This window comes from Podarcis bocagei, assembly GCF_964188305.1.
Source record: "Podarcis bocagei genome assembly, chromosome: 17".
NCBI classification, from domain to species: domain Eukaryota; kingdom Metazoa; phylum Chordata; class Lepidosauria; order Squamata; family Lacertidae; genus Podarcis; species Podarcis bocagei.
Window position 1 is genome coordinate 6,191,791 of NC_138143.1, and position 25,785 is coordinate 6,217,575.

General features: G+C 47.7%; 1 protein-coding gene across 2 annotated transcripts in view; it reads right to left on the reverse strand.

Annotated features, from left to right (window-relative positions):
- Positions 1-18,168: 18,168 nt before the first annotated feature.
- The window catches only part of GRIPAP1 (GRIP1 associated protein 1), a 61,960-nt gene continuing 54,343 nt past the window's right edge, over positions 18,169-25,785 (reverse strand). For both annotated transcript variants that reach the window (XM_081175692.1, XM_081175691.1), the window contains 2 exons: positions 25,622-25,776; positions 18,169-19,255 (listed from right to left, as the gene is read on the reverse strand). In XM_081175692.1, coding sequence (XP_081031818.1) covers positions 19,163-19,255; positions 25,622-25,776 — 248 coding nt within the window. In that variant the 3' untranslated portion in view covers positions 18,169-19,162. The remainder of the gene's footprint in view (positions 19,256-25,621; positions 25,777-25,785) is intronic.

A 25,785-nucleotide genomic window follows, 5' to 3' on the forward strand; every position in this document is an offset into this window, starting at 1 on the left:
ACCAATTAGACTTCCTGGACTTCCTTCAGAGACACCTCAACACAGATTGTATTTCAGTAATCCACCGTGAACGTGGGCATGAGTGATCAAGCCTAGGTCTGACTTTTGTCTAGCAAAGAGTGTAGCTGGAGAACCCAGCAGAGTTAGCAAAGGGCACTTACTGGTTCCACTGTCACCAGAAACAGAAATGGGTTCAAGAGCACCCCCTACAATCCATGCCTGTTGCTTTAGGGTGAATGAAACTCCACCTAACACATGGGTAGGCAAACTAAGGCCTGGGGGCTGGATCCGGCTCAATCGCCTTCTAAATCCGGCCTGTGGTCCAGGAATCAGCATGTTTTTACATGAGTAGAATGTGTGCTTTTATTTAAAATGCATCTCTGGGTTGTTTGTGGGGTATAGGAATTTGTTCATTCCCCCCCAAAAAATATAGTCTGGCCCCCCACAAGGTCTGAGGGACAGTAGACCGGCCCCCTGCTGAAAAAGTTTGCTGACCCCTGGATCTAACATAACCGAAATACCTCTTCCCAGATCTTCAGTACTTCCACAATAGTGCCTCTGTTGTGTCTGGATTACATTTCAGTTTGTTCAATGCCCTCTCCTCCAAAACTGTGATGAGACACAAGTTTAGAACTTCCATTGCCTCCCCAGAATCAGGCAACGGAAATGAAACACAAAATTGGGTATCTCCAGCATACCCACTTGAATCCCAGCCCACATCTGAATGACTTCTCTCAGTGGTTTTCCTAGATCAGGAGTGAGGAACCTGTGGCCTTCAAGATGTTGCTGGACTACAACTCCTATCATTCCTGACTACTGGCCATGCCAGCTAAGGATGATGGGAGTTATAGTTCAAAACATACGAAGGGCATCAAGGTTGAGGAAGGCTGATTGAGATGTTAAGAAGCATGAGGGGGCATGGCAACTGTGGGGAACTTTTGGTCCTCCAGTTTTTCCTGAACTGCAACTCCAATCAGTCCCTGCAAGCATGGCCAATAGTTGGGAGTTGTAGCACAGCAACATCTTGAAGGCCAAAGGTTCCCCATCACTGAGCTACAGGGTGAGGCAGAAGTTCATCGTACCAACAAGGAGCAAAGCTGCTGCAAATGTGTGCCACTCCTCCTGGAAAGCCTATCTAGGCAAGGCAGCCCAGAAAGAGAATGTGGTCAATACTATCAAAAGCTGTGTCAATGTCCAGGAGAATCAACAGGTTTGTACCCAACCCTGTTCTCCCTCATCTCTCTCAGCACAGGTCATACATCAAGGGGCAAGTTTCAGTCCCAGAGCTATGCTAAAAACTAGATAGGAAGGGAGCAAAATAATCAGTTTCATATACAAAAACCTGGAGCCAACTGGTCACAGCACATTCTAGGACATTCGCCTGTGAAAGGTAGAGTGATTTCTTTGTAGTGGAGAGATTCAGCAACAGGAGGGTTTTTGCTACAGTCTCCTTAGGTGAGATCATGGCTCCTTTGATCCCCTCCTTGACCCAGTCACAGGCTGTCCTGACATTTATTAAGAGACCATGAGCACAGATCCTAAGCACACACAGCAAGGGGCCACATCATTCCCCGTCCTCGTCTTGCGCAAACTGAAAAGTATCCATCACAAATGGACTGTCACTATATGGAGTCTCTGTGACTCTTGGAATGGAAACCATCATGACTAATGAATAGTAATAGTAATAATAATAATAATAATAATAATAATAATAATAATAATAATTTATTTGTACCCCGCCCATCTGGCTGGGTTTCCCAAGCCACTCTGAGCAGCTTCCAAAAAGATTAAAAATACATTAAAATGTCACACATTAAAAACTTCCCTGAACAGGGCTGCCTTCAGATGTCTTCTAAATGTCAGGTAGTTGTTTATCTCTTTGACATCTGGTGGGAGGGCGTTCCACAGGGCGGGTGCCACTACCGAGAAGGCCCTCTGCCTGGTTCCCTGTGGCTTTGCTTCTCACAATGAGGGAACCACCAGAAGGCCCTCGGCACTGGACCTCAGCATCCGGGCAGAACGATGTGGGTGGAGACGCTCCTTCAGGTATCCTGGGCCGTTTAGGGCTTTAAAGGTCAACACCAACACTTTGAATTGTGCTTGGAAACGTAATGAACCCTAAGAGGAGGCATCCCCCATTGGTTATGGGTCCCTCAGACTCCGTCTCCCCATCCTATGCACACCACACATCCCAACACCATTCCAAAGTGGGTCTGAGTTGCAGCATGTGCCCCCCACCAGCGTTCACTGTGCCCCACTCTCTTCTGAAGAGGCAGGATCCTTCCATAGACACGAACACACCTGAGGCCCCTGGCACCCACGTCAGCTCTCAATTAGCTCGGTGCCTGTGACAGCCACCGCTCTTTAATCTGGAGCCTTCAAAGCCAGCTCAGCGACAGGCGGGTGACGGTGACCCCGATATGTCAGCGCTTGGGAGAGATGCGCCCCAGAAAAACAACTGGTTTCAGAAGAAGGAGGCTCACTCCACACACACCCCACTCCCCAGAACCCCCTCCCCTTCCTAGAGGGGGGAATGTGGAACCATGGATGCGAAAAGAGGGAAGGGCTGTCTTTGCTCCATGATGCATGGAACACACTCTGTCGCTTGTGGAAGGTTTCGGGTTGGGTTTTGTGGCACCTTCCCTTAACAGCGTCCCCAACTGCAAGACGGGTAAAGGCTCTAGTGAGGATAACGGCTGCAGTTAGCCACACTCCCGAGGAGACCCTGGAGAGCTGCCATATCAGACCAGGCAGGGGAGGCGTAGATTTCAGAGGGAGGGGAAGATTCTCAGCAAAGATGAGAAGATATATTCAAGATGACACTGCAAAAAAAAAAAAAAGCTGCGGCGTCATCACCTTTTTGGGTTTTTAATACTGTCACAAAATAACTGTAGCAAGGACTTTTTGTGGCACCTTAAAGACTAAGGGCAGTCTTCCTCAACTCCGTACTCTTCAGATATTTGTGTTGGCTGCCGATGAAGAGAGTTCTGCTCCCCAACACATCTGGCGGCCACCTGGCTGGGTGGGGCTGGCTAAGAAGCGCAAACAGAGCCACAGTCTGCGTCACAAGCTGCACAAAGCTCCATCCTGAATTGGCAAACATAAGCGCATGTAGAGAGAGGATGTATGTAGAGAGAGGAGTGAAGTGGGAGGGGAAATAAATGAAACAAGGACAGAGTGGCAATTACCTAAGGTGAAATTGTTGCAGTGACCGATTATCTAGGCAGAATGGTGACAGGGCTAATCTTCTGGAAACTACTGCAAAGTTATCAACACACATCAACAACCTCTCTCCCCTCTATATTTTAAAGCAAAGGGAGTTGTGTCCTTTAATATGAATAGTGCATATGCTCATTGACACTGGTCATAATACAGTGGTGCCTCGCAAGACGAAAAGAATCCGTTCCGTGATTCTCTTCGTCTAGCGGTTTTTTTGTCTTGCGAAGCAAGCCCATTGACCGATTAGAGGATTAGCGCTATTAGCGCTATTAGCGGCTTTTAGCGGCTTAGCAGCTTATCGGAACAGCTGATAAGCGGCTTAGAAAAAGGGGGGGAGGAAAAAAACCCCGCAGGAACTCGCAATACATTTTCGTCTTGCGAAGCAAGCCCATAGGAGATTCGTTTTGCGAAGCACCTCCAAAACGGAAAACTCTTTCGTCTAGCGCGTTTTCCGTCTTGCGAGGCATTCGTCTTGCGGGGCACCACTGTAATCACTAGATGCATAGGCCCAGCATGAACTGGTCCATAATACATTGTGCTACAACAACCTCCCCCGCTCCAATACAAAGCATTGTGACCGCTCTCAGAACTCTTCCTCAATGGCATCGCAGAATTGTTCTGCATTCCAGCGCTGAGAAGAAGGGTTCCAACTTTCCCCATTTTCAAACTACCCCAGTCCATTGCAACTGACTGTTGATTTCTAAAGTGAGCTCAGTGCCATTGTGGAAGCTCCCTTCATTCCCAGATATGCATGCTTAGCTGGGGAGGGGGGAATTATAGTCTATACATGCTCAGAGGCACTCTTAATTGTTGGTTCACACTTCCATTGCCAAGTGGCAATGATTCAGAAAAATCAATGTTTAAAGAAAAGGAAGCGGCACCTGCTGAAATTCCTGCTCTTCTGTGCAATTACTGAAGGTGCAAGAGTCTGGTCCTTTTTTTTCGCCTGGAGACCCTAACCTCATTTTGCAGCCTTAGTCAAGCCTAATTTGAAGGAAACACTAGCTCTAGAAAGCCCACCCTTAAAACGTTAGGGGAAACTGAGCACTTAAATGCTGGGAAGCCAAGTAACATGACCAAAAGTTAGCTTATTTCCCTGCAAGGGAAGCAGTGGCCAACAGGCCTCATGCAAAGTGAGGGGTTCTATTCTGGCCCCCGTTCATAGGAGCCGACTCCTAGGGGCTGAAGTCCCTTTGCCCCCCCAAATAAAATATTAGAGGGAGCTGGGACCCCCCAAAGTTGATGGATATTGCTGTGTGTGCACTGCATCTTGTGATCAATTATGTGTATGGGGTGTTACCTGCCCCCCCCAATATTTTATTCAAGTTGGCACCCTTGCCCCCATTTGTGTGCATTGATTAGCAGCTTGATCGCCAAACACTGAGTGGTGCAGTGGTACATTGGTTCTTAAACTTAATCCGCTCCGAAAGTCCATTCCAAAACCAAAGCATTCCAAAACCAAGGCACGCTTTCCCATAAAAAGTAATGCAAATGGATTAATCTGTTCCAGACTTTTAAAAACAACCCCTAAAACAGCAATTTAACATGAACTTTACTACCTAACGAGACCATTGATCCATAAAATGAAAGCAATAACACTGGTCAACAACAAATTTGTTGTCTGCGTTTTTTTCAGTTGATTTAGGACGAATCTGATGTGCTGAATCCAAAAATCACATTGGTTTTGCTCAATCAGGTCAAGTTTTTGAGCTATGGCCACATGTCATTTTTTTACATTTTTGTTCACATGTACGCTTGTGTGGAGCATTTTAGAAGTAGTTGGTGGGGGTAAAATGCCATGTCGAATAATTGTTTTGATTGGAAACGATTATTTTAATGACAAGAAGTATTCAGGTCCGATAGTTCTGGGTGATTATGTCGAAAAGGGATCAGTTTGAAGTCATAAAACCTCGAAATCTTCCATAAATTGGTGCGGCAAAGCATAAAGTTATTTTGGTATTAAACTTGGTGACCAGGATAAAGCTTGGGCGCCACACATGGTGTGCAAGGCATGCACCGAGACTCTACGTGGGTGGACCAATGGCAAGAGGAGTCTGAACTTTGGAATTCCCATGGTTTGGAGGGAGCCAACAAACCATGTCACTGACTGCTACTTCTGCGCTGTTGATGTGACTGGGATCAACAGAAAGAACCGGAGCAGCCTCAAGTATCCTGATCTTCAATCAGCACGTCGTCCTGTAGCTCAAATTCCAGTGCCTATCTTCGGAGAACTTCCTGGCATTAGTGACGAAGATGCCTCCAGTGTTGAAGGACATGAAGAAGAAGAAGTGGTTCTTGAAGATGATGCTCCACATCCATTTTCCCCAAAGGAATTGAATGATCTAGTTCGCGACCTCAGCTTGTCAAAGGACTCTGACGAACTGTTGGCATCCAGATTGAAGGCAAAAAACCTCCTCTCTGACAGTGCTGGCATCAGCTTCTTCCGCAACAGGCATCAAGAGTTCCTAAGTTTTTTCTCGGAAGAGAAGGACTTGGTGTGCTGTGCAGATATTGCGCAGCTTCTACTCAAGCTTGGAGTGCCACAGTACGAACCCAAAGATTGGAGACTGTTCATTGACAGCAGCAAGCGATCACTGAAATGTGTTCTGCTACACAACGGCAACCAGTTTGCCTCTATACCCCTGGCTCACTCGAGTACACTGAAGGAGAACTATGAAGCGGTGAAGTATGTGCTGGAGAAAATTGGTTATGATCAGCATAAGCAGTTTATTTGTGTTGACCTGAAGATGGTGAACTTTTTGTTGGGACAACAGTCTGGCTTCACCAAGTACCCATGTTTTCTGTGCATGTGGGATAGTAGGGACCGTGCTCAGCATTACATGAAGAAGGACTGGCCTGTGCGGGAGGAATTGGTGCCTTGCAGAAAAAGGAACGCCATCAACGACCCTCTGGTGGACAGAGACAGAATACTCTTCCCACCGTTGCACATCAAACTCGGCTTAATCAAGCAGTTCACCAAGGCTCTGGACAAGGATGGTGACTGCTTCACTTACTTGTGCCAGGCTTTTCCAGGATTGACCATGGAGAAGTTGAAAGCTGGCATCTTTGATGGTCCTCAGATCCGTCAGCTCATCAGAGATCCAGAGTTCGGAAACTCAATGAACGAAGTGGAACTGGAAGTGTGGAAGGCATTTGTTCTGGTAGTGAAGAACTTTCTTGGCAACAATTAGGCCAGAAACTACGCAGAACTTGTCAACAACATGCTGACTGCTTTCAGAAACCTGGGCTGCAACATGAGCGTCAAGATGCACTACCTATTTTCACATATGGACCGGTTTCCTGAGAACCTGGGTTCAATGAGTGACGAGCAGGGGGAGAGATTCCATCAGGACATGAAAGAGATGGAGACCAGGTATCAGGGTCGCTGGGACACAGTCATGATGGCTGACTACTGTTGGACTTTGAAGAAAGACCTCCCTGAAGCTGAGCATTCCAGGAGTTCCAAGAAACGGAAGTTCAAGCCCTGAAGTTTGAAAAATGGTGAAGCAACATGCAATTTACGTGTATTTACCTTTATCAATGCCCACCATTCAGTTTACAGTAATCAATATATGTTGTTGGAAAAACATTTTTTTCTCTTAAAAACATATTTAGGATGATATGTGTTGATAATGCCACAAAAATGTAATCGATTTTGTCACAAGATCTGATTTTTTTTCAAATCAACATAGCACAAACACCTGACCTGATGGAGAGAAACGGATGCCATTTCCTGATTCAGCAGTGCAAAAATACTCTAAATCATTTGTAAAAATCTAGACAACATTCAAAAAGTAAAAAATTGTTGCCCAGTGTAATCAATGTACCATACTATAAAATAAATAAGACAGTATTGTATATGATAAAAAAAAATTAAAAAAATTCTTACCTGCACTGATGATAGTCATTGTTTGGATGGGGGGCTTTTATCCATTTCTGCAGTCACACAATCAATCAGCAGCTGAACTGGGTTCCACACAGTCACAAAAACAAATTAACTGAAAAAGTCTCAAAACGCAAAATAGTAGCAAAACAAAAGCACCAAACTTACCCGTAATCTGTTCTGGAAGTCTGTTTGACTTCCGAAATGTTCGAAAACCAAGGCACAGCTTCTGATTGGTGCAGGTTACCCAGAAACAATAGCTGACAGCCACATCAGATGTCCAGCTTCCAAAAAACGTTTGAAAACCAGAACATTTACTTCAGGGTTTTTGGCATTTAGGAACCAAGGTGTTTGAGTACCGAGGTACCACTGTATTCAACAAGTAGACCCTTTGAAATGAATGGACATGATTAAGCTATACTTCATATTGTGAAAAGCTTCGTCTGCACATCAATTTCCTGGCCGAGACAGGTGGTGGTGGTTTTCTGGTCCATTGGCCATGCTACATCATGGCACATTGAACATGTCAAAAGAGAATTTGGGGAGCTCACAGATAACCATAACAGAAAAAACGAACAGGCATCATTTTCAAGTTGCTGATAAAAGCAAAGAAACAGGCCAGAATTTCTTCTCTCTGATCAGCTGGGAAGCAATATTTTTCGCGTGAGGTTGGGGAACCCGTGTTCCTCCATTTTTCACTGCACTCCAGCTCCCCTTAGACCCAGCCAGCATTTCCAGTGTTCAAAGATGGTGGAGTTTGGAGTTTAGCAACATCTGGAGGGTGACATTTCACTGTTTTGGGGCCCTAACTGGAAGGATCTAGGTCTTGCTTGAATCCAGCTTTGGAGCTCTTAGGAATACAATTTTGCAAGGGAGGATGTAACAGAGTGCTTTTCCTGCAAATTCAATTTCGTGTCCCACACTGGCTCCTTCCCATCCCTGAATATCCATCTACCTGTCATCCCCACATTGAATCAGACTAACGGCTCCATTTATAGATTTTGAAAGAAAGCTTACAATCCTTATCCTTGTCATCAACAATGATAGTTCCAATTTTACAATTGCAGGCTTTTGCTTTTAGCAGTTGCGTAACGACGGAAACTTCACCTGTGGATTTCTGCCTATTTTGCAACTGCTAAAGGCATAGAGACAATTCCACATGGCCGATGTTTTCAGGTGAGTTTCAATCCCATACTGCCTCATTGCAGCTGAATGAGAGATCTTGCGCAACAAACCCACTTCCCCAAAGGTCAGGTTTTTTGCAGTAAGGAAAGTGATAGGAAAATGCATTGGAAAGTGTGGGGTTACAATTGCTATAACACAACGTTCCGTCTAACCAACGTAATTTAATACTCATTCCATAGCCAGTGTTGTCTCATTTCCCCGCAAACAAATCAAGATGAAAGCTCAATAAACAGTCCACCTGGAAACACCAAGAGAATCTATCCACAGATATGGTGGCAACTTTAGGCATCTAGTGCTACAGGTTCCATGCTAAGATTGTCAACTGACTGGCAAGGATGGGATAACTGTGGTCTTCCAGACAGTGTTGGACTCCAACTCCCAGCAAGCTTGGCCAATGGTGGGGAATGATGGGAGTTGGAGTCCAGCAATATTTGGAGGGCATTCCATTGTGAAAAACACAGACAAACATTTAGGATGTACAGTGGTACCTTGGGTTAAGTACTTAATTCGTTCCGGAGGTCCGTTCTTAACCTGAAACTGTTCTTAACCTGAAGCACCACTTTAGCTAATGGGGCCTCCTGCAGCCGCCACACCGCCGGAGCACAATTTCTGTTCTCATCCTGAAGCAAAGTTCTTAACCTGAAGCACCATTTCTGGGTTAGCGGAGTCTGTAACCTGAAGTGTCTGTAACCTGAAGCATATGTAACCCGAGGTACCACTGTATATAGCACAGAAGAGAAGTCAGCTGATTTCTCATCCAGATCACCCCAGATAAAATCTTCAGTTAATTTGCACCTAATCCCCAGCTCAGCTTCTCTTCAATTCAGGCACTGCCAGTTTATCTCCAACAGATCCTATACCCACACAAGATCAGTTCAATTGTCTTTCCACTAACCCCAGGCATTATCTGCCAAATCACCCCTAGATAAAATCAAATTGATTTACCCACATTCATATCCTACTCAGTAACCCAGATCAGGCCTCCCCACCCAGAATCATTACTTACTCAAAAAGAAGAAGAGGAAGAGGAAGAGGAAGAGGAAGAAGAAGAAGAAGAGGAGGAGGAGGAGGAGGAGGAGGAGGAGGAGGAGGAGTTTGGACTTGATATCCTGCCTTTCACTCCCCTTAAGGAGTCTCAAAGCAGCTCACATTCTCCTTTCCCTTCCTCCCCCACAACAAACACTCTGTGAGGTGAGTGATACTGAGAGACTTCAGAGAAGTGTGACTAGTCCAAGGTCACCCAGCAGCTGCAGGTGGAGGAGCGGGGAAGCGAACCTGGTTCACCAGATTACGAGTCCACTGCTCTTAACCACTACACCACGCTGGCTCTCAAGACACCTAGAAAGGTATTTGGGGACTGTGCTCCTTGGCCCATCCCTATAAGCAACACCTCTCTGCTTGACTTGCTTCGGTGGCTTTAGCAGCAGCTGAAGCTTTCCATAGTAGGGGCATAAACTGCAGCTACTGCTAATTTGAAACTGATGCTAAGGCACAACTATGGAGCCTGGCTAAGAAGTTGGCAGCTCTCCCACAGAGAGCAAGTATCAATACTTGCTATCATGCCTTTGTCGCTGAGAATCCTTTCTCCAATTATCAATTCCTTTCCACCAAACTAAATTAAGGATTATTAATATTATGGTCATTAAAAATATATATTATGGTCATTGATCTGTTCTACCCGAGTGCTTTGAAAACTGATCAATGGCAAGCCCTCTCTACTGACAAGGCAGGAAGGGAGCAGAACAGGCACAGAGGTGCTGCTACTGCTGCCTAATTTAAGTTGCTAGATAGTCCTGCCTTGTATTAGATGGGGACAGCCAAAAAACCACACCCCAAGCCCTTTTATTTCTTTGAAAATTGGAATTCTTACAATTTTATCAAGAAAAGTTTTTCTCCTTGCCAAGAAAGAAGATTCGTTGGGGATGAACTTTGCATACTGCCTGATCGTAGCCGAAAGTGTTTGCCAATCAGGAATCTGGATCCGTTTTTGTATAGAAAATTTAAAATGCAAGTGAAGGACAGAGATGAAGCCATTATGGGGAATCAAGAAAAAATCCTGCAAATTCCCTGCAGGCTAATCATAAACGGCTCTCCTTAATTTGCTTACACAAACCAAAGCTTACATTATGTTTGGGCAGCTGCATACACATCACACATTTAAAGAACACACCCCTTGGCAAAGAATCATGGGAAATACAGTTTACTTCTCACGGTGCTACAATTTCCCAACTACTCTTAAGAAACTACAGTTCCCAGGGTTCTTGGTGTAGTTTTAGTTAGTTTACTGGACAGTCAGGTTGCAAAGGGACAATATTTTCTCCGTGTCCTGCATCAACTGCACCACAATGGCAAGTAGGTATAAGGCCAGGGCTTAATGCAAGCAAGGACTCGGCTCCAGAACCTCTTTTCCTGATAGAACTGGAGAAGGATATTTGTAAAATGCTGGAAGGCAAAAAAGGCTCCCTGGAGAGTTATTAAGGTCTCTCCCCCCCCCCCCACTTTTCTTCTTTTCTTTTAACAGCACACCTGCTCCTGTGCTTTTAAAAGCAGCCTGACAACCTCACTTTAAAGAAATTAATCATTGTCCCAAACTCTCCGGATGCTTCAGCAAAGGCTGGCTCAAGATGCTTAGATGCCCTCGGCAGAAAACCTAAATATGCATAATACATACCGAATAACGAAGGACTGCCAACTTTTGAACTGGCCCTTTAACAACCGTGTAATTTGCAGCCATCGGAAAGTAATAACATCTCTCCCCTTCTGCACTGCTAGCCTTGGAATCCTTAATGTAGGCTGCTAATTCCTGCAAATCGAGTTGCTGTTGGGGGCGCAAGAGCAGGTCTGCAGGCTTTTTCTGGCTAGTTGGCAGTCCTGAAGTAAGAGCACATTCCATCGGGAAGTTCTTATTGAAATGGAGGGGGCTCAGAAGAGTTCTAGCGCATAGAGCACTTTTCCTTCTGGACTTGCGTTCCAGCGGGAGGTGGGCATAACAGAACCCTGGAGTAGTTGCCAACTGACAGGGAAAATTCACTGGCACAGGGGGCTCTTGCAACAGCAGCTTGATCCACAGATACAAGCCAGATGGTGTTTTTCACAGCATGAGGAGCTGTTAGCACCTGCTAATTCCAGCCAATGAAGCTGGTGTTCAAAGCATGGGTACAGAGGCATGTTGAAAAATTGACTCTACTTGACTGTGGTGCAACAGTCAGCAAAGTGTTGAGTTTGGCCAGAAAAATATGGATTCAAATCTCTGCTCAGCTAGGAAGCTCTGTGCATGACCTTGGGCCAGCTGCTATCTCTCAGACTAAGCTACCTTATAGGGCTGTTGAGAGGGGGGAAGCTGTTCTTGCATAGCTCATGCTCACTTCAGTGAGGTGTGCACACGATTCACTGGACTCCATAGCCCTGAGCCTTCTTTGAATCAGCAGCTGGGAGCAGCCCTTCTCACCTTTCCTCATGGTCATGGCAGTTCCTGGGCTTGACACTTTCACTGGTCCAGACCAAAGTCTCCCTCCAATGGCCAGATTCGCTTTTTAAAGTCACTTTCACCCCACCTTTCCTGACAGGTTGATCGACAACCTGGCACACTCACTACAGAGGCAATCTACCGGTCCCAGAAGGCCAGGAACTGTGACTGTTTCTGCAGATACTCAGCATATTTAAAGGTAAAGGTAAAGGGACCCCTGACCATTAGGTCCAGTCGTGGCTGACTCTGGGGTTGCGGTGCTCATCTCGCTTTATTGGCCGAGGGAGCTGGCGTACAGCTTCTGGGTCATGTGGTCAGCATGACTAAGCCGCTTCTGGCGAACCAGAGCAGCGCACGGAAACGCCGTTTACCTTCCCACCAGAGCGGTACCTATTTGTCTACTTGCACTTTGATGTGCTTTTGAACTGCTAGGTTGGCAGGAGCAGGGACCGAACAACGGGAGCTCACCCCATCACAGGGAGTCGAACCGCCAACCTTCTGATCAGCAAGCCTTAGGCTCTGTGGTTTAACCCATAGCGCCACTTGCGTCCCTCCACTCAGCATATTTCGGAGCAGGGAAATCACAACAGCAGCATTCACAACCCAACCAACACACACACACACACACACACACACACACACACACACACACACACACTGATTGTAGCCTTATTGCTTTGGCTGTTCAATTCTTTTCTGCTGTGCAGTTAGCTTTAGAGTGGCCCTGGAGGACAAAGATGTCTCCATTTGCAATGGCTCTGCAGATGGAGTTGGAACCTCTCAGGAAGTCTTGCTCACTGCAGCTCACTGTCCTCTTTTCCTCGGATCTCTTGTTATCCAATTCCCCCCTGGAATCCTGGCTGGTTGTGATGTAACACACACAGCAATCTCTGTCTCTCCCCTCATCCGGTCTTGCCCATCCCTCTGTCCTAGGGCTTGCCACTTTTAGGGACATCAGCCTTGCACACGCATAAAGGAACAAAAACTTCACTGGCTGAATTTCAGCATCAAGCAAAAAGACCCTGATAGAAGGAAAAGGTGGCAAGACACCTGAAGTTGGTAGATAGGATTGCCAGCTCCCCTTTTTTAAAGCAAGCTCCCATTCCAGGGTCTTTTACCAGCAGCATGGAAAAGTTTCCCTGCTGCTATCTGCAAACAAAGCCATTGTTAAAGGCAAACGTGCAGGGGAGGTGGTTGCTGTTTTTCCTGGTGAATTAGCAAGCCCATTTGGTAGATGGGAACAGGGGGCTTAGTGCTAAACAGCAGCCTCTCTGTATCCTTGCCCCCCTCCCCAACTGGTCCACGGATGTGCCATAATTACAACATCCAGGCTTAATGTTGCAAAAGGTTGGCCGTCCCATTTCATCTATTTATAAAATAAATATAGTATTTATACATCTATCTATTTATAGTGACATCTTAATCACGCACAAGCTTTTTAATTGCAGGGTGTTTATTGTTGGGCTTAAAAAAACAACACCCAAATGTACACAGGGGAGCATTCATATATACAGTTCCCCACCTCAAGTGGCACAGTCTCAGTCTCTGTGTTACTTTACAGCTGTGCTCTATTTCTTCAGCATTACCATTTTTTATTTTTTAGTAAATTGCTGAGTGCTCTCCTACTGAGTGGGCACTATATATTTTTGTTAACTAAAATTAATGTGACTCTTTCTGAATGTGTGTGTTAGGTCTTAGCAGTCGTGAGCTGGGTTTGCTGCCTCTTACCAAGAAAACGCCAGGCATAGCTTTGAATCTCCAGGTGTGACTCTGTTGCCTTCCTTCACATCTGAGCTGCCTGCCCTCCTCACCTGCTCTGCAGCACCTGTCCCCAACTTAAGAGATGGCAAGGAACTGTGGTGAGCGTCGCATGAGCAAGCGGTAGTTACTCTGGATTCCTTATTGTAGAGCACAAGAACCAGTTGCGCATCTACACAGTTAAAGGCTGCATCTTCACTCACAGGGGCTGTAGTGACAAGAACCCAGATTCTAAAAGTAGCTTTGTGTATTAAACATGCACCAAATTATGCAAAAATAATAATCTTGGATGTTTATGTAACACTTTCAGTGTTCAAACCACTTGACAAATGTTATCAGAGTAACATTTTGCATTGTTTAGAGAGAAGAACTTTGGATTTGATATCCTGCTTTATCACTACCCGAAGGAGTTTCAAAGCGGCTCACATTCTCCTTTCCCTTCCTCCCCCACAACAAACACTCTGCGAGGTGAGTGGGGCTGAGAGACTTCAGAGAAGTGTGACTGGCCCAAGGTCACCCAGCAGCTGCATGTGGAGGAGCGGAGACACGAACCCGGTTCTCCAGATTACGAGTCTACCGTCTTAACCACTACGCCACCAGTGTGGTGTCATCCTTAGAGTATCAGGCTAGGGCAGGGGTCGGCAACCTAACGCCCATGGGCTACAAGCAGCCCACAGGGGTCATTTAACCAGCCCATGAGCTGCTCCCGAACCAAGCCATGTGCTCAGTGAGTCCTTGCATGCCACGCTAAACTGGCGCGGTGCGGGGACTCGCTTCCGCGGCACCAAAAATCTCGTCTGTGCGTGCGCAGATGCCGGAAATCGCGTCTGTGCAGATGGACACTGGAAATCACGGGCACACACGCTCATGCGCGTGCGCAATCCGGCCTGCAGAGGGATCTCCGCTGGAGTGAACAAGCCCAGGTGAGGTAAACTTTGCCGATCCCTGGGCTAGGGCCTCAGGGACCCGGGTTCAAATCCCCACTCAGCCATGAGGCTCCCCGGCTGACTTTGGGGGCTATTCACTGCCCCTCAGCCTAACCAACCTCATAGGGTTGTTGTGGGGATTAAATTGGGGGGGACGGGACGATGTACAGTATATTACCTTGAGCTCCTTGTAGAAAGAGAGGAATAGAAATGCAATAGATATATAAATACACCCTGTGAGGCAGATCAGTTGCTATTATCATTATCAGATGTAAGCACCTAAGACCAAGAAGCTGTGGAGTGGGAAAACTTTCTGGAGTATTTGGAAAATAATTGTAAACAGGTGAAAATGCTAGCAGCATTAAGGTCAATTCAACAGCATAAGAAGTCCTGGTGTAACTGGTCTAAAAGGAAGGTTTTATCCCTCTCAGCTGTATCCTGGTTTGCAGCCGATTTCCTTTTCCTAACAGGAGGAAAGAGGGAGTCATTTGGAATGGTTTGTTACTTGGTATAATGGGAATACTGGGTTTTTATTATAGGTAGGTGCATGTAAAGGTAAAGGGACTCCTGACCATTAGGTCCAGTCGTGACCAACTCTGGGGTTGTGGAGCTCATCTCGCTTCATTGGCCGAGGGAGCCAGCGTACAGCTTCCGGGTCATGTGGCCAGCATGACTAAGCTGCTTCTGGTGAAACCAGAGCAGTGCACAAAAACACCGTTTACCTTCCCGCCGGAGCGGTACCTATTTATCTACTTGCACTTTGACGTGCTTTCGAACTGCTAGGTGGGCAGGAGCAGGGACCAAGCAACAGGAACTCACCCCGTCGCAGGGATTTGAACCACTGACCTTCTGATCGGCAAGTCCTAGGCTCTGTGGTTTAACCCACTGCGCCACCCACGTCCCTAGGTGTATCCTACCACAAATATAGGGAATCAGTATGGGGGGGAATTGATGGAGGGGTAGGAAACTAGTCTGATGGATACAATTTGCATCTCCTCCTCGACTGGCAACACCTGCATGTTGGAATGTTGCTAAGTCCCTGATGCACGGATAAATATTTCATTGTTATTGTTTCCCCAGATCAAAGGCCCAGTTTTATTTAGATTCTCGGAGGCGTCTTAAGCAGTAGAAGAAAGGGAGGGGAGGGGGAGGAACAAGAGAAAATCCAGGCACTTTGGTTTCAGCATCTCAAAGCAAGACTATGCGGGTGAAGAGAGCCTGAAACAGAGCTGCCCTCAAAGGCATCGCTTGAATCCGGGCACCAATCAAGTTGCTGCGCAGCTGGGAAATCCTATTGCTGACACCTGCACAGTGCGAGAGGTCTCTCTTCTCATCCACTCTCTTCCCCTCGCAAAGAAAGCAGGATCCCGGCCCTCGTGGTTGCAGAGAAAGCTTTGTGAGTGACTCAAAAGCAGGGGTCCAGCATTGCTCCATGCCTTCTTCCCAAGATGGTTACAGTGGTACCTCGGGTTACATATGCTTCAGGTTACATACACTCCAGGATACATACTCCACTAACCCAGAAATAGTACCTCAGGTTAAGAACTTTGCTTCAGGATGAGAACACAAAACCGTGCTCCGGCGGCGCAGCAGCAGCAGGAGGCCCCATTAGCTAAAGTGGTGCTTCAGGTTAAGAACAGTTTCAGGTTAAGAACGGACCTCCAGAACGAATTAAGTACTTAACCCGAGGTACCACTGCATTTTCTAGAGCCAGACATTCGTTTCTCATTTGACAAGGGAGGGCAGTGCTCAAGGCTGCACAGAAACATCACAAACCCAGAAGTCTTGAGATGAGGTTATGGAAATAATTTTGCACCTGATGGGAGCCGATCTGGGCTCTGGAAGCAATATTTGACACCTTCTCTGAAAGAAGCTGAGAGACACCTGTTCGCCTTATTTCAGTTACCAGAGCCTCCCTCCGTTTTCCTCACAGCATTTTTCAAAGAGGGAGGGGAGGCAGGTTATTTGTACACCTGACTCTTAGAAGCAAAATTAACTATTTTTATGGGACAGAACAGTTGGGCTGCAGAAGCTTCCATCAGGTTGTCTTGCTGGGGTGGAAGGTTCAAAGTTCCCCTTTTCTTTCGCCAGGGTCAAGCAAGAGTCTGCGTTTTTATGGAACTGCTCTGTCAGACGACCAGCAGACTACACACACCAATTTTGGAGGCAATAAAAGTCTGTTGCAATCCCTGACATCTCAGTGGAAGACCCACGTAAAAACATTATTTTGGTTTTGTCTAGGAAAGGCTGAGCTTGCGGATCATTCCCGCTCTGTGATGCAAAAGTCCTTTTCTCAATGGAAGCACTGGGGAGGGGGGCAAGCAGTTGCCAAGCTCTGGGGCTGGGCTTGCGAGGTCAGGTGTTCACTAGGGCCACAAACACAGACAAGAGCCCACTACCCCACCATTCTCCCTTTGCAGAGAGCTCTGGGGAGAGGCATGAGTAAATCCTTGGCTTGCATTGCCTCTTCCAGACCAAGAGGAGTTGAGAGAGCTCCCAAAATGTTGGTGGGTGTCAAAAGAACACGGTGTTATAGGAATTCTAAGGTCTTATATAGATAAAATAAACGTTCATGAATGTACAAGGCAAACACATACATAAGTATATAAACCACGTGTCTGAAATAGTACAGAGAACAATCCTGAAGCCATTTTGACTCTCCCGATATTGACCTCAAATATTTCTCTGCAAGGAGGAAGGAAATGGGAAAAGCTTTCCAATTATCTTTGGACTGTAGGGGCTTACACCTCTCTGTAAATACAGCCTGGCAAGTATCAGTTAGGCTGAGCACACTATCAATATGCGTAAGACAGGGGTGCCCAAACCTTTTTCAAAGAGGGCCAGATTTGATGAAGTGAACATGTGTGAGGGCCGACCATGCCTGGTGTAAGAGATTCAGGAACTAAGTATTTACCATCTCAAAGGAATGGCCAGGCTGCCCAGAAAAGGCAATCAGATAAGGCATGATCAGGTATCCTGGCAGTACAGGAGAGAAGCAACACACTCAAATTTCTGCCGGGCACTACCTCTTTCTGTGATGTATGTACTGTATGATGTTTTGGGGGGTGGTCTTGAGCTACAGGGTAGGCAATTTCAAAAGTCTATAGAAGAGCTTGCACACCAATGTTCAGGGTTCCTCTCCTCCCTCCCTGCGTGGGGTGAGCGGGGTACCCTGTTGCAACAGTTTAATAAAGATCAGGCTTACTAGCTGCTTTGCTTCTCAATATTCTCTGGTTGGCCTCTGTTATTTTCTCCTACCGACAGAAAACCTACACAAGGACTCTATACGGGCTCTTGGATACCCCATAAGGGATAAAGGAGCAGTTTTTTCTTATAACACCGGGATGGGGAAGAACCAGGGTCACTTTACTTTGGTGATGTGTCCCCACGACACCCCTCTCAAGTCTACGAATGCCACCCACCTGCCTCTTTTCAGTAGTAAGGATCCGCTGCAGGGCCAGCAAGTAAAGATTTGCAGGGGACGAGTGGAGAGGGGATCTGACTCTGGTCTAACCTCTTAAAAGAAAGAGCAGGGTGAACTTAGCTCAGGTGTTGATGCCACACCAGCAAACACAGAATGTCAAGCGCCATTGAAACAGCCCCCCCCCAGCAGCCCCCACCCCTTACCATGAATCCAGGGTGCTGAAAGCAACTTACTCGGGCATAGAAAGAGGGAGGCTCAGCCCCTATTTCACCCCCTACCTCCTCAAAACAAGAACAACACACAGAGCTGAAGCCAGTCAAAAATCATTGTTTGCATTATCAGTTGCTCAACAATTACAGCCTTGTACAAGTCATTGATACGTTAAATAAAACACACACGCTACCCTCACCCAACGGGGGGGGGGAGTACAGCTGGAACCTTGAATGAGCCCCAAGTCCCCCCTCCTGGAGACATAAGGGTTTTGCTCCGCTTGGGTCAAGTCCCACCCAGAGGGAGGGAATCAGCACAAATATATATATCTATATATATATTTATTTATCTATAATATTTTACCTTTTTTTATTAACAGCAGCAACAGCTGGACAGAGCTGGGGCAGAATAAGATTCACGACTGACTGAGCATGCAAGGTGATGGGAGAACAGGGGAAGGGGGTGTTGTGAATGAATCAGGAAGGTGAAGCTGTAGGATTCAGAGACATAGCTTGAAGAGTCGGAAGCAGACAGAGAGGCTTGGGAGAAAGTTAAACATCCCCAGAGCAATAGTATTTCAAGAGTGGTGCTTTAAATGGCTCTTTACCATGGCAGGAATGCCTCCCATTCTGCTTTGCAGCTCCTCTGTTATTCCCCTCTGTTCACAGCATCCCACCCTGGGTCAATTTTGAAAACCAAGCTGCAGTTTGCCCTCCAGCTCACAAGGAGTGCTGCTGCAGGAAGGCCACCTCAACCAGTGCTTCTTAAAGGGCCAGCATCTACAGCCTTAAAGAGAAGCAGATGGAGGGTAGTCAGTGTGTGTGTTACTTAGGAGAAACAAATCCGTTTCAGGGCAGGGAGTGGGGAGGCCTGAGTTGGGAGGCGGTTAAAGGGCAAACTTGTTTGTTGGTGCCAAGAAAGGGAAGGACAGCTAGCTGGAGAGGACTGAACACCTCCCTAAAACAAAAGAAGGTTAAGAGAATTGACCCATCGGGAGGGAGGCAGAAGGCGCCAATACCACCCCCCTCTCCCATGCCAGCAGTGCAGTCGAGGGCAAAGTGAAGGATGGGCATCACAGGACGGGACTGAGCTCAGACGGCGTCATCGAGGGCAGGCTCAGCGTCAGGGGACGGAACACACTCCTTGCTGAGGCGGACAATCTCCTGGGAGAGCACTTCCAAATCCTGGTGAGGGGAAAGAAAGGAAGGGGGAGAAGCAGGTCAGCTGAGCCCACGGGAAGACTGTGCCATCATCTCCCACAGGACAAACCCTGACCATATTCACACTCTGCCCCTACTCAGGTTAATGGCTGACATTTGCAGCTACCTGGTAAAACTCTTAATCTCGGGATCAGGCCCAGACAGAGGGGGGGCCATACGGGCCACTTGGCCTGGGCCTCCGATTCCAAAGGGGGCCTCGGTCACCGAAAGAAATTGAAGAAATTGCTGGTCAAATACTAAACTTGAATTTGGAAAACGTTTTTCCAAATCTTCTAACTGCATGGCACATTTTCTTATCATTACCAGCTACAGTGGCCTCCAATGAGAGACGTTTCGATATATTAAAACAAATTAAGTCTTTCTTTTGCTCAGCAATGGCTCAAGAACGCCCAAATGGTTTAGCAATGATAAACATCAACCACGATAAGGCGAAGTTGCTTGATTTTTCCTGCATAATTCAAGAATTCGCAGAAAAGAAAGCTAGGAAAGCATTTTTAAATGTAAATACTTAAAATAATCCTTTCCCCTATGTATTTTTAAAAAGCACTATTGTATATCTATATTTTCCATTTTGTCTTTATAGGCAGATATGGTTCAAGCCTTGAAATAAAATTATTTGTCAGCATAACTTTTGTGAAAATTATTTATATACTTATTTATAAGACTTCAACTATCCCCAGGGTAAAAAAGGGGGGGCACATTATCTACCTGGCCCGGGCCTCTGCCTGCCTCTGCAAGGCTGTGCTCGAGATCATAGATTCAAGCCCTGCGTTGGGTAAAAGGTTCCTGCACTGCAGGGGCCAGAGCAGATGACCCCCACAGCCCCTTCCAATTCTACGGTTCTGGTTGGCCAGTTTTCTTCAAGTCCTGCTTCTGGTCTATCAAGTTCTGGCTTGCCTCTGAGACACTACTGCCTTAGCTCTTTTTGTCCTCTTCAGGGATGGCCCGGGGGGCGGGGGGGGGGGAGAGTCTTTTTTCAAAACAGCAAGTTGTCAACCCCGACAACAGAGGCATAGGCAGAAGCCACAGGCACAAATATCTGAGTTTGGGAAAGGAAGGGAATGCAATGCTTCGGTCCCCTGCCTCATCTTGGGAAAAGATGCAGCCAAGAAGGAACACCAGATCTGAACAGGACATCCTTCTCAGGCTGCGCCTATTGACACACATCAATGAGATGACTTGTGACCAGAGCCAGGATTAAAACCTTATAAATATATAAATTCATTATGGGATTATGCAGTTAAAAATTGCTTATTGATCACCACTGGGCTCGAGTTCAGAGGGAAACTGTTTCTTAAAATCATGAGATAAGGAACCAATCACAATCAATAAAAGAGGCAGAGAGAGAACAAACCAAGTGTGGCTTTCGAGAGCGAAAGGGTCCTCTTGGATGCAAGCCACGTGCTTTCTCTCAGACCACGCTCCCTCGGCTACAGCATGCCCCCCCCCAAGGCTCCTTCTGACCAGTGCCTCCTTCCAACCACACCACCTGAAGTATTTCTGGCTGGCAGCCTCTTTCCCAGCTGCACAGCGCCCCCTAGAGGCCATCACTCAGGTCGCCCACACACCTTAACCTGCCCCAAACCCCAAACCCCACACCCCTCCTCTCCAGCACCACATTATCTGTGGATTTGCACCCCCTGCAACACGCCCACCCTGTCTCCAAGACAGCATCCTCCCTCTGCCCCCCCCGCTGCACTGACCGCTCCTTTGCAGCCCCAACCTTGACAGTCTGTCCTCTGAAGCAGCTCCGCTCCCCCCCATCCCTCCCCACTCAGATGCAGCTATAAATAGCCGCCTCTTTCCGCTGACATCACTCTTTCGTCCCCTTGCTCCATTAGGACGTTGGAAGGATCAGATTCTACATCAAGTTAATATTGAAAAAGGAAAGGGGGAGAAAAAAGGCCAATATGCTGCAAAGTCTTTTGCTGGGGCGGGCTCCCTCTCGCCTCTCCCTATAGCCTGTGTTGGTGAGCGCTGGTGATTAAAACAGGTGAGCACATGAACAGCCTTGCGGGATCAGACTTAAGGTCTACCCAGCCCTGATTGCTAAGCAGCCGTCAGCCAGATGCTTGTGAGAAACTTGTAAGAGCAGGGCAGGGAGACTGCCGCCCGCCCGCTGCTATGTCCCCATCAGCTGGTATTTGGAGGTACATTGCCTCTGAACATGGAGGGTTCGCTTAGCTCTTGTGGCTGATAGGGGTGCAGTGGAAGAGATATTTCCCATGAATTCCCCCCCACCCAATAAGCTGCTGCAAGTTTTCCAAAGGCAAGAATACAGTGGGGTGGGGAGAAAACGCTTTGCATATGCTCAGAATATCCTATACAGTGGTAACTCAGGTTAAGTACTTAAATCCATATTCCTTATCAACACCCCCAAATCCCCTCCCTGCTCATCGAAAAATAACATGCTAGGGAGAAAGGCTAGCCAGGGGGTCAGCAAACATTTCCAGCAGGGGGCCGGTCCACTGTCCCTCAGACCTTGTGGGGGGCTGGACTATATATTTTGGGGGTGGGGGATGAACGAATTCCTTTGCCCCACAAATAACCCAGAGATGCATTTTAAATACAGTGGTACCTCGGGTTAAGTACTTAATTCGTTCTTGAGGTCTGTTCTTAACCTGAAACTGTTCTTAACCTGAAGCACTACTTTAGCTAATGGGGCCTCCTGCTGCCGCCACACCGCTGCCAGAGCACGATTTCTGTTCTCATCCTGAAGCAAAGTTCTTAACCCAAGGTACTATTTCTGGGTTAGCGGAGTCTGTAACCTGAAGCGTCTGTAACCCGAGGTACCACTGTATCTGATGCTCCTCATCCTTAAGTGGGGTTCTGAGTGGTCAGGTCTTGTACCCAGTCTCTCACTGCCCCTTCTCAAGGAACGCTTGTGCAGGATCTGAGCATTTATGGCTCTCGGAGCGCAAGGGCTGGGGAGGGCACTAGCATCCTCTTCTTCTGTCCCCCACACCTCTGCATCTTCCCGGGATGAGGAGGGGCCAAGAGGGGCAAGGCCCAGGACACAGCACCCCTGCTGCCATGCCTCTCTGATGGACCCCCCCCCCGCCCCCATTCAAGGCTGCAGGGACAATTTCTGCCTTGCGCACCCTGTCCTGTTCTGTTTGACTGCTCAGCCCCAGAGGCAGCCTCGCCGCAGCCCAGGGAGCAGCCTTCCTCTCTGGCTTTGGGTGGTCACCCATTTGTGACAAGGGGAGAGAGGCGGCTCCAGCCCCAGCAGATCTCTGGCACAAGGAAGCAGTGGCGGCGGCGGCTGCTCCTCCGCAGCTCAAGGTCACCACGGCTCGTAATGGGGAGGGAAACCTGCTACTCCCTCAGCTGCCGCTCGGTGCCAGGAGCCAGGCTCCCGCTGGCCTCCTCGGTTCCCCTCGCAGTCACCTTGACCTGCTTCCCGAGACCAGGAGGATGGAGAGAGGCAGCGGGAGGGCAGCTGCGAGAGCCGGCCCCCGTGGGCTCAAGGCAGGAGCACCCGGGAAAGATGCTAACGTCCCAGGAGCTGCCAGCTGCCCTTATTCGCCAGGGGGAAATATCTCCCCATCTCCCGCAGCTGTGGAGCTGCTCCCCCTTCCGCTGCTTGCTTTCAGCTCCCAGTTGTTCCATGCATGTGGAATCAGGGGTGAGACGAAAGCGAGCTTGTGGGGAAGGGCCCCGGGCCCCTGCTGCTGTTTCACTGTGATGGCAACCTCCAAGGTGGCCCCTTTGCCACCCTGCTTGCAATCTCTCTGGAACAGGGGTCGGCAACCTGCGGCCCAAAAGCAGTCCACGGGGGTCGTCTAAACGGCCCCTGAACTGAGCTGCCTACTCAGCGAGTCCCCGCGCGCTGCACTAAACCGGCACAGCGTGGAGCAGGGACTCGCTTCCGCGCTGCCGGCCCACAGAGCGATCTCCGCAGGAGTGAAGCAGCCCAGGAGAGGTAAACCTTGCCGACGCCTGGTCTGGAACCACCCCAGGTCCTCACTGGCCTCCATTTTGCAGTTGCATGTCCCTGTTAAGATGCAGCAGGGCTCTCCTCCCGCTGACCCCACCTTCTGCTGCTATTTGCTGGGGTCTCTCCCTCAAGAATTTGCCCCACCCAATCCATTTCTGCCACTGTTAGTTCCTGGGGGGCTAGGTGCTCCAATAAGGCTTCCTCTCTTGACCCCATGCAATTCACATGTGCCAACTGTTTTTGGGGGGAAATACCCGAAAAACCCTACTCCCTCAGGTTGTGTGCTTCTGAGCATGTGCAGAGTTCCTTTTCCACACAAGGAAGAGTCTAATAATAAGAAGTAGAACTGTGAGGGGAGAGATTCCATCAGGCAAGGCCTCCTTCCACCTGCCTTGACCCACTCTCTAGTCTCTGCCTCTCAATTTGTATTGTATTATTTTATGTACTGTGGTTTGCCGTTGTTTTATTGATTATAGTTTAGAAATTATTTATTGCAACTGCTGAGTGGATTTCTGTTTAACTTTTATATGTTGTTGTTATTATTATTATTTAATACTATTCTAATGATTGCTGAACATTACTTTTTTGATATAGGTTACCTATTTTAAAGTTATGTTTTATTATCACATTTTTCTATTGCATTAGATTGTTATAAGATGTACGTTTTTTGTTTCTTCAGCTTCTAAACCGCCTTGAGTATTGTAAGATAGAAAGACGGTATACAAATTAAAAATGATGATAAAAATTGATAATAATATACTGCCCTTCATCACAAGACCCCAGGGTGGTTCACAGGATAAAATACAAGATAAAAACACAAGTAAATATTTAAAACAAAAACAACAAGAAGAGTTTGGATTTGATATCCCGCTTTATCAATACCTTTCCCTTCCTCCCCCACAACAAACACTCTGTGAGGTGAGTGGGGCTGAGAGACTTCAGAGAAGTGTGACTGGCCCAAGGTCACCCAGCAGCTGCACGTGGAAGAGCAGGGAAGCGAACCCAGTTCCCCAGATTACGAATCTACCGCTCTTAACCACTACACCACACTGGCTCTCAACAAAACAATAACAACAGATCTAGGGGCAAAGTCTCTCTAAGAACAGAAGAAGAGCCTGCAGGAGCAAGTGTGGCCCCAGTGTTGAGCAGTGCTGTCGATTCACCCAGCCGGGTGAGAGCACAGAACCCAGCTGATGCTGTAACTGAGTCGGATGAGCTGGTACCTCCTCTAGGAACTCCCTGGTCCTCCTCGGAAGGACCCTCGCCCTATGGTAAAACTGCTCCTGGGCTGTGCCATTCCAGACTGCAGGCAGCAGCTGCATAACGGCATGCTTTCTGCCCCTCCAAAAAGTTTGCTAGGACTTCTAACTTTCTCCCTTACATTGTTGTGTGCATGTGTTACATGCATGAACTAGGAACACTTTAACCACATAGAATCATAGAATTGTAGAGCTGGGACCCTGAGGATTATCTAGTCCAACCCCCTGCAATGCAGGAACAGGCAGCTGTCCCATACAGGGATTGAACCTGCAACCTTGGCGTTATCAGCACCACACTCTTTATCCATCCAGGCTGATGTGTGTTCAGAAACGTGCCCATAATCCTATACAGGCAGATCGCTGGTTTCCTTGATGTGACTGCAACTTTACGTGGATTGGTGAAAAATAAATACATAAACGTGAAGGGGAAGGAGGGGAAGAGGAAGGGGAGATGACTGGCAAACCCACCAGCCACTGGGAGAACATCTGGGTGTGGCTGGAGAGTCGGTGGAGTGTGGAAAGGGAGCAGAGGAAGCTGCAGAGAATTTTGGAGCTGCAAGGAGAAAGTTGTAGAGGAGGTTGGAGAGTCATCAGAGGAGGGTTTGAGGGATTTGCTCGGTTGTCGGGGGTTTTGTTTTGTTTTTCTGGCTTTGCACGATAGCCTGGAACGTAACCCCCATGAAAGATGAGATCTATCTGCACTATGTTAATGGCGACTTTCAATTTCGACTGGGGAGCAGCGTTCAGGGCTGGCTGTTGCTCTGCTGTCTTTTCTTGAAGAAGAAGAAGAAGAGTTTGGATTTGATATCCCACTTTATCCTGAAGGAGTCTCAAAGCGGCTAACATTCTCCTTTCCTTTCCTCCCCCACAACAAACACTCTGTGAGGTGAGTGGGGCTGAGAGACTTCAGAGAAGTGTGACTGGCCCAAGGTCACCCAGCAGCTGCATGCGGAAGAGCGGGGAAGCGAACCTGGTTCACCAGATTACGAGTCCACCGCTCTTAACCACTACACCACACTGGCTCTTGGCTCTGCTGTTCTCCTGGAACCAACTCCCATCTCTAGCATCCTTGGATAATGCCCTCCCCAGGCACACACCTCACCCGTGATCCCCAAGGCTGCCCCCACAAACCTTCTGCAAGTGCATGTTTTTGGTCAGCTGCTCCTCCAGCATGTTCTGAAGCTTCTTGTTCATCTCCCGCACATTCTCATCTCCCGGCTTCACCAGGTCCCGCAAGACGCTGCTCAGGCTGCTGCGGTCGACTTGCCCGTGGGCCCCTGACACATCTGTCAGAA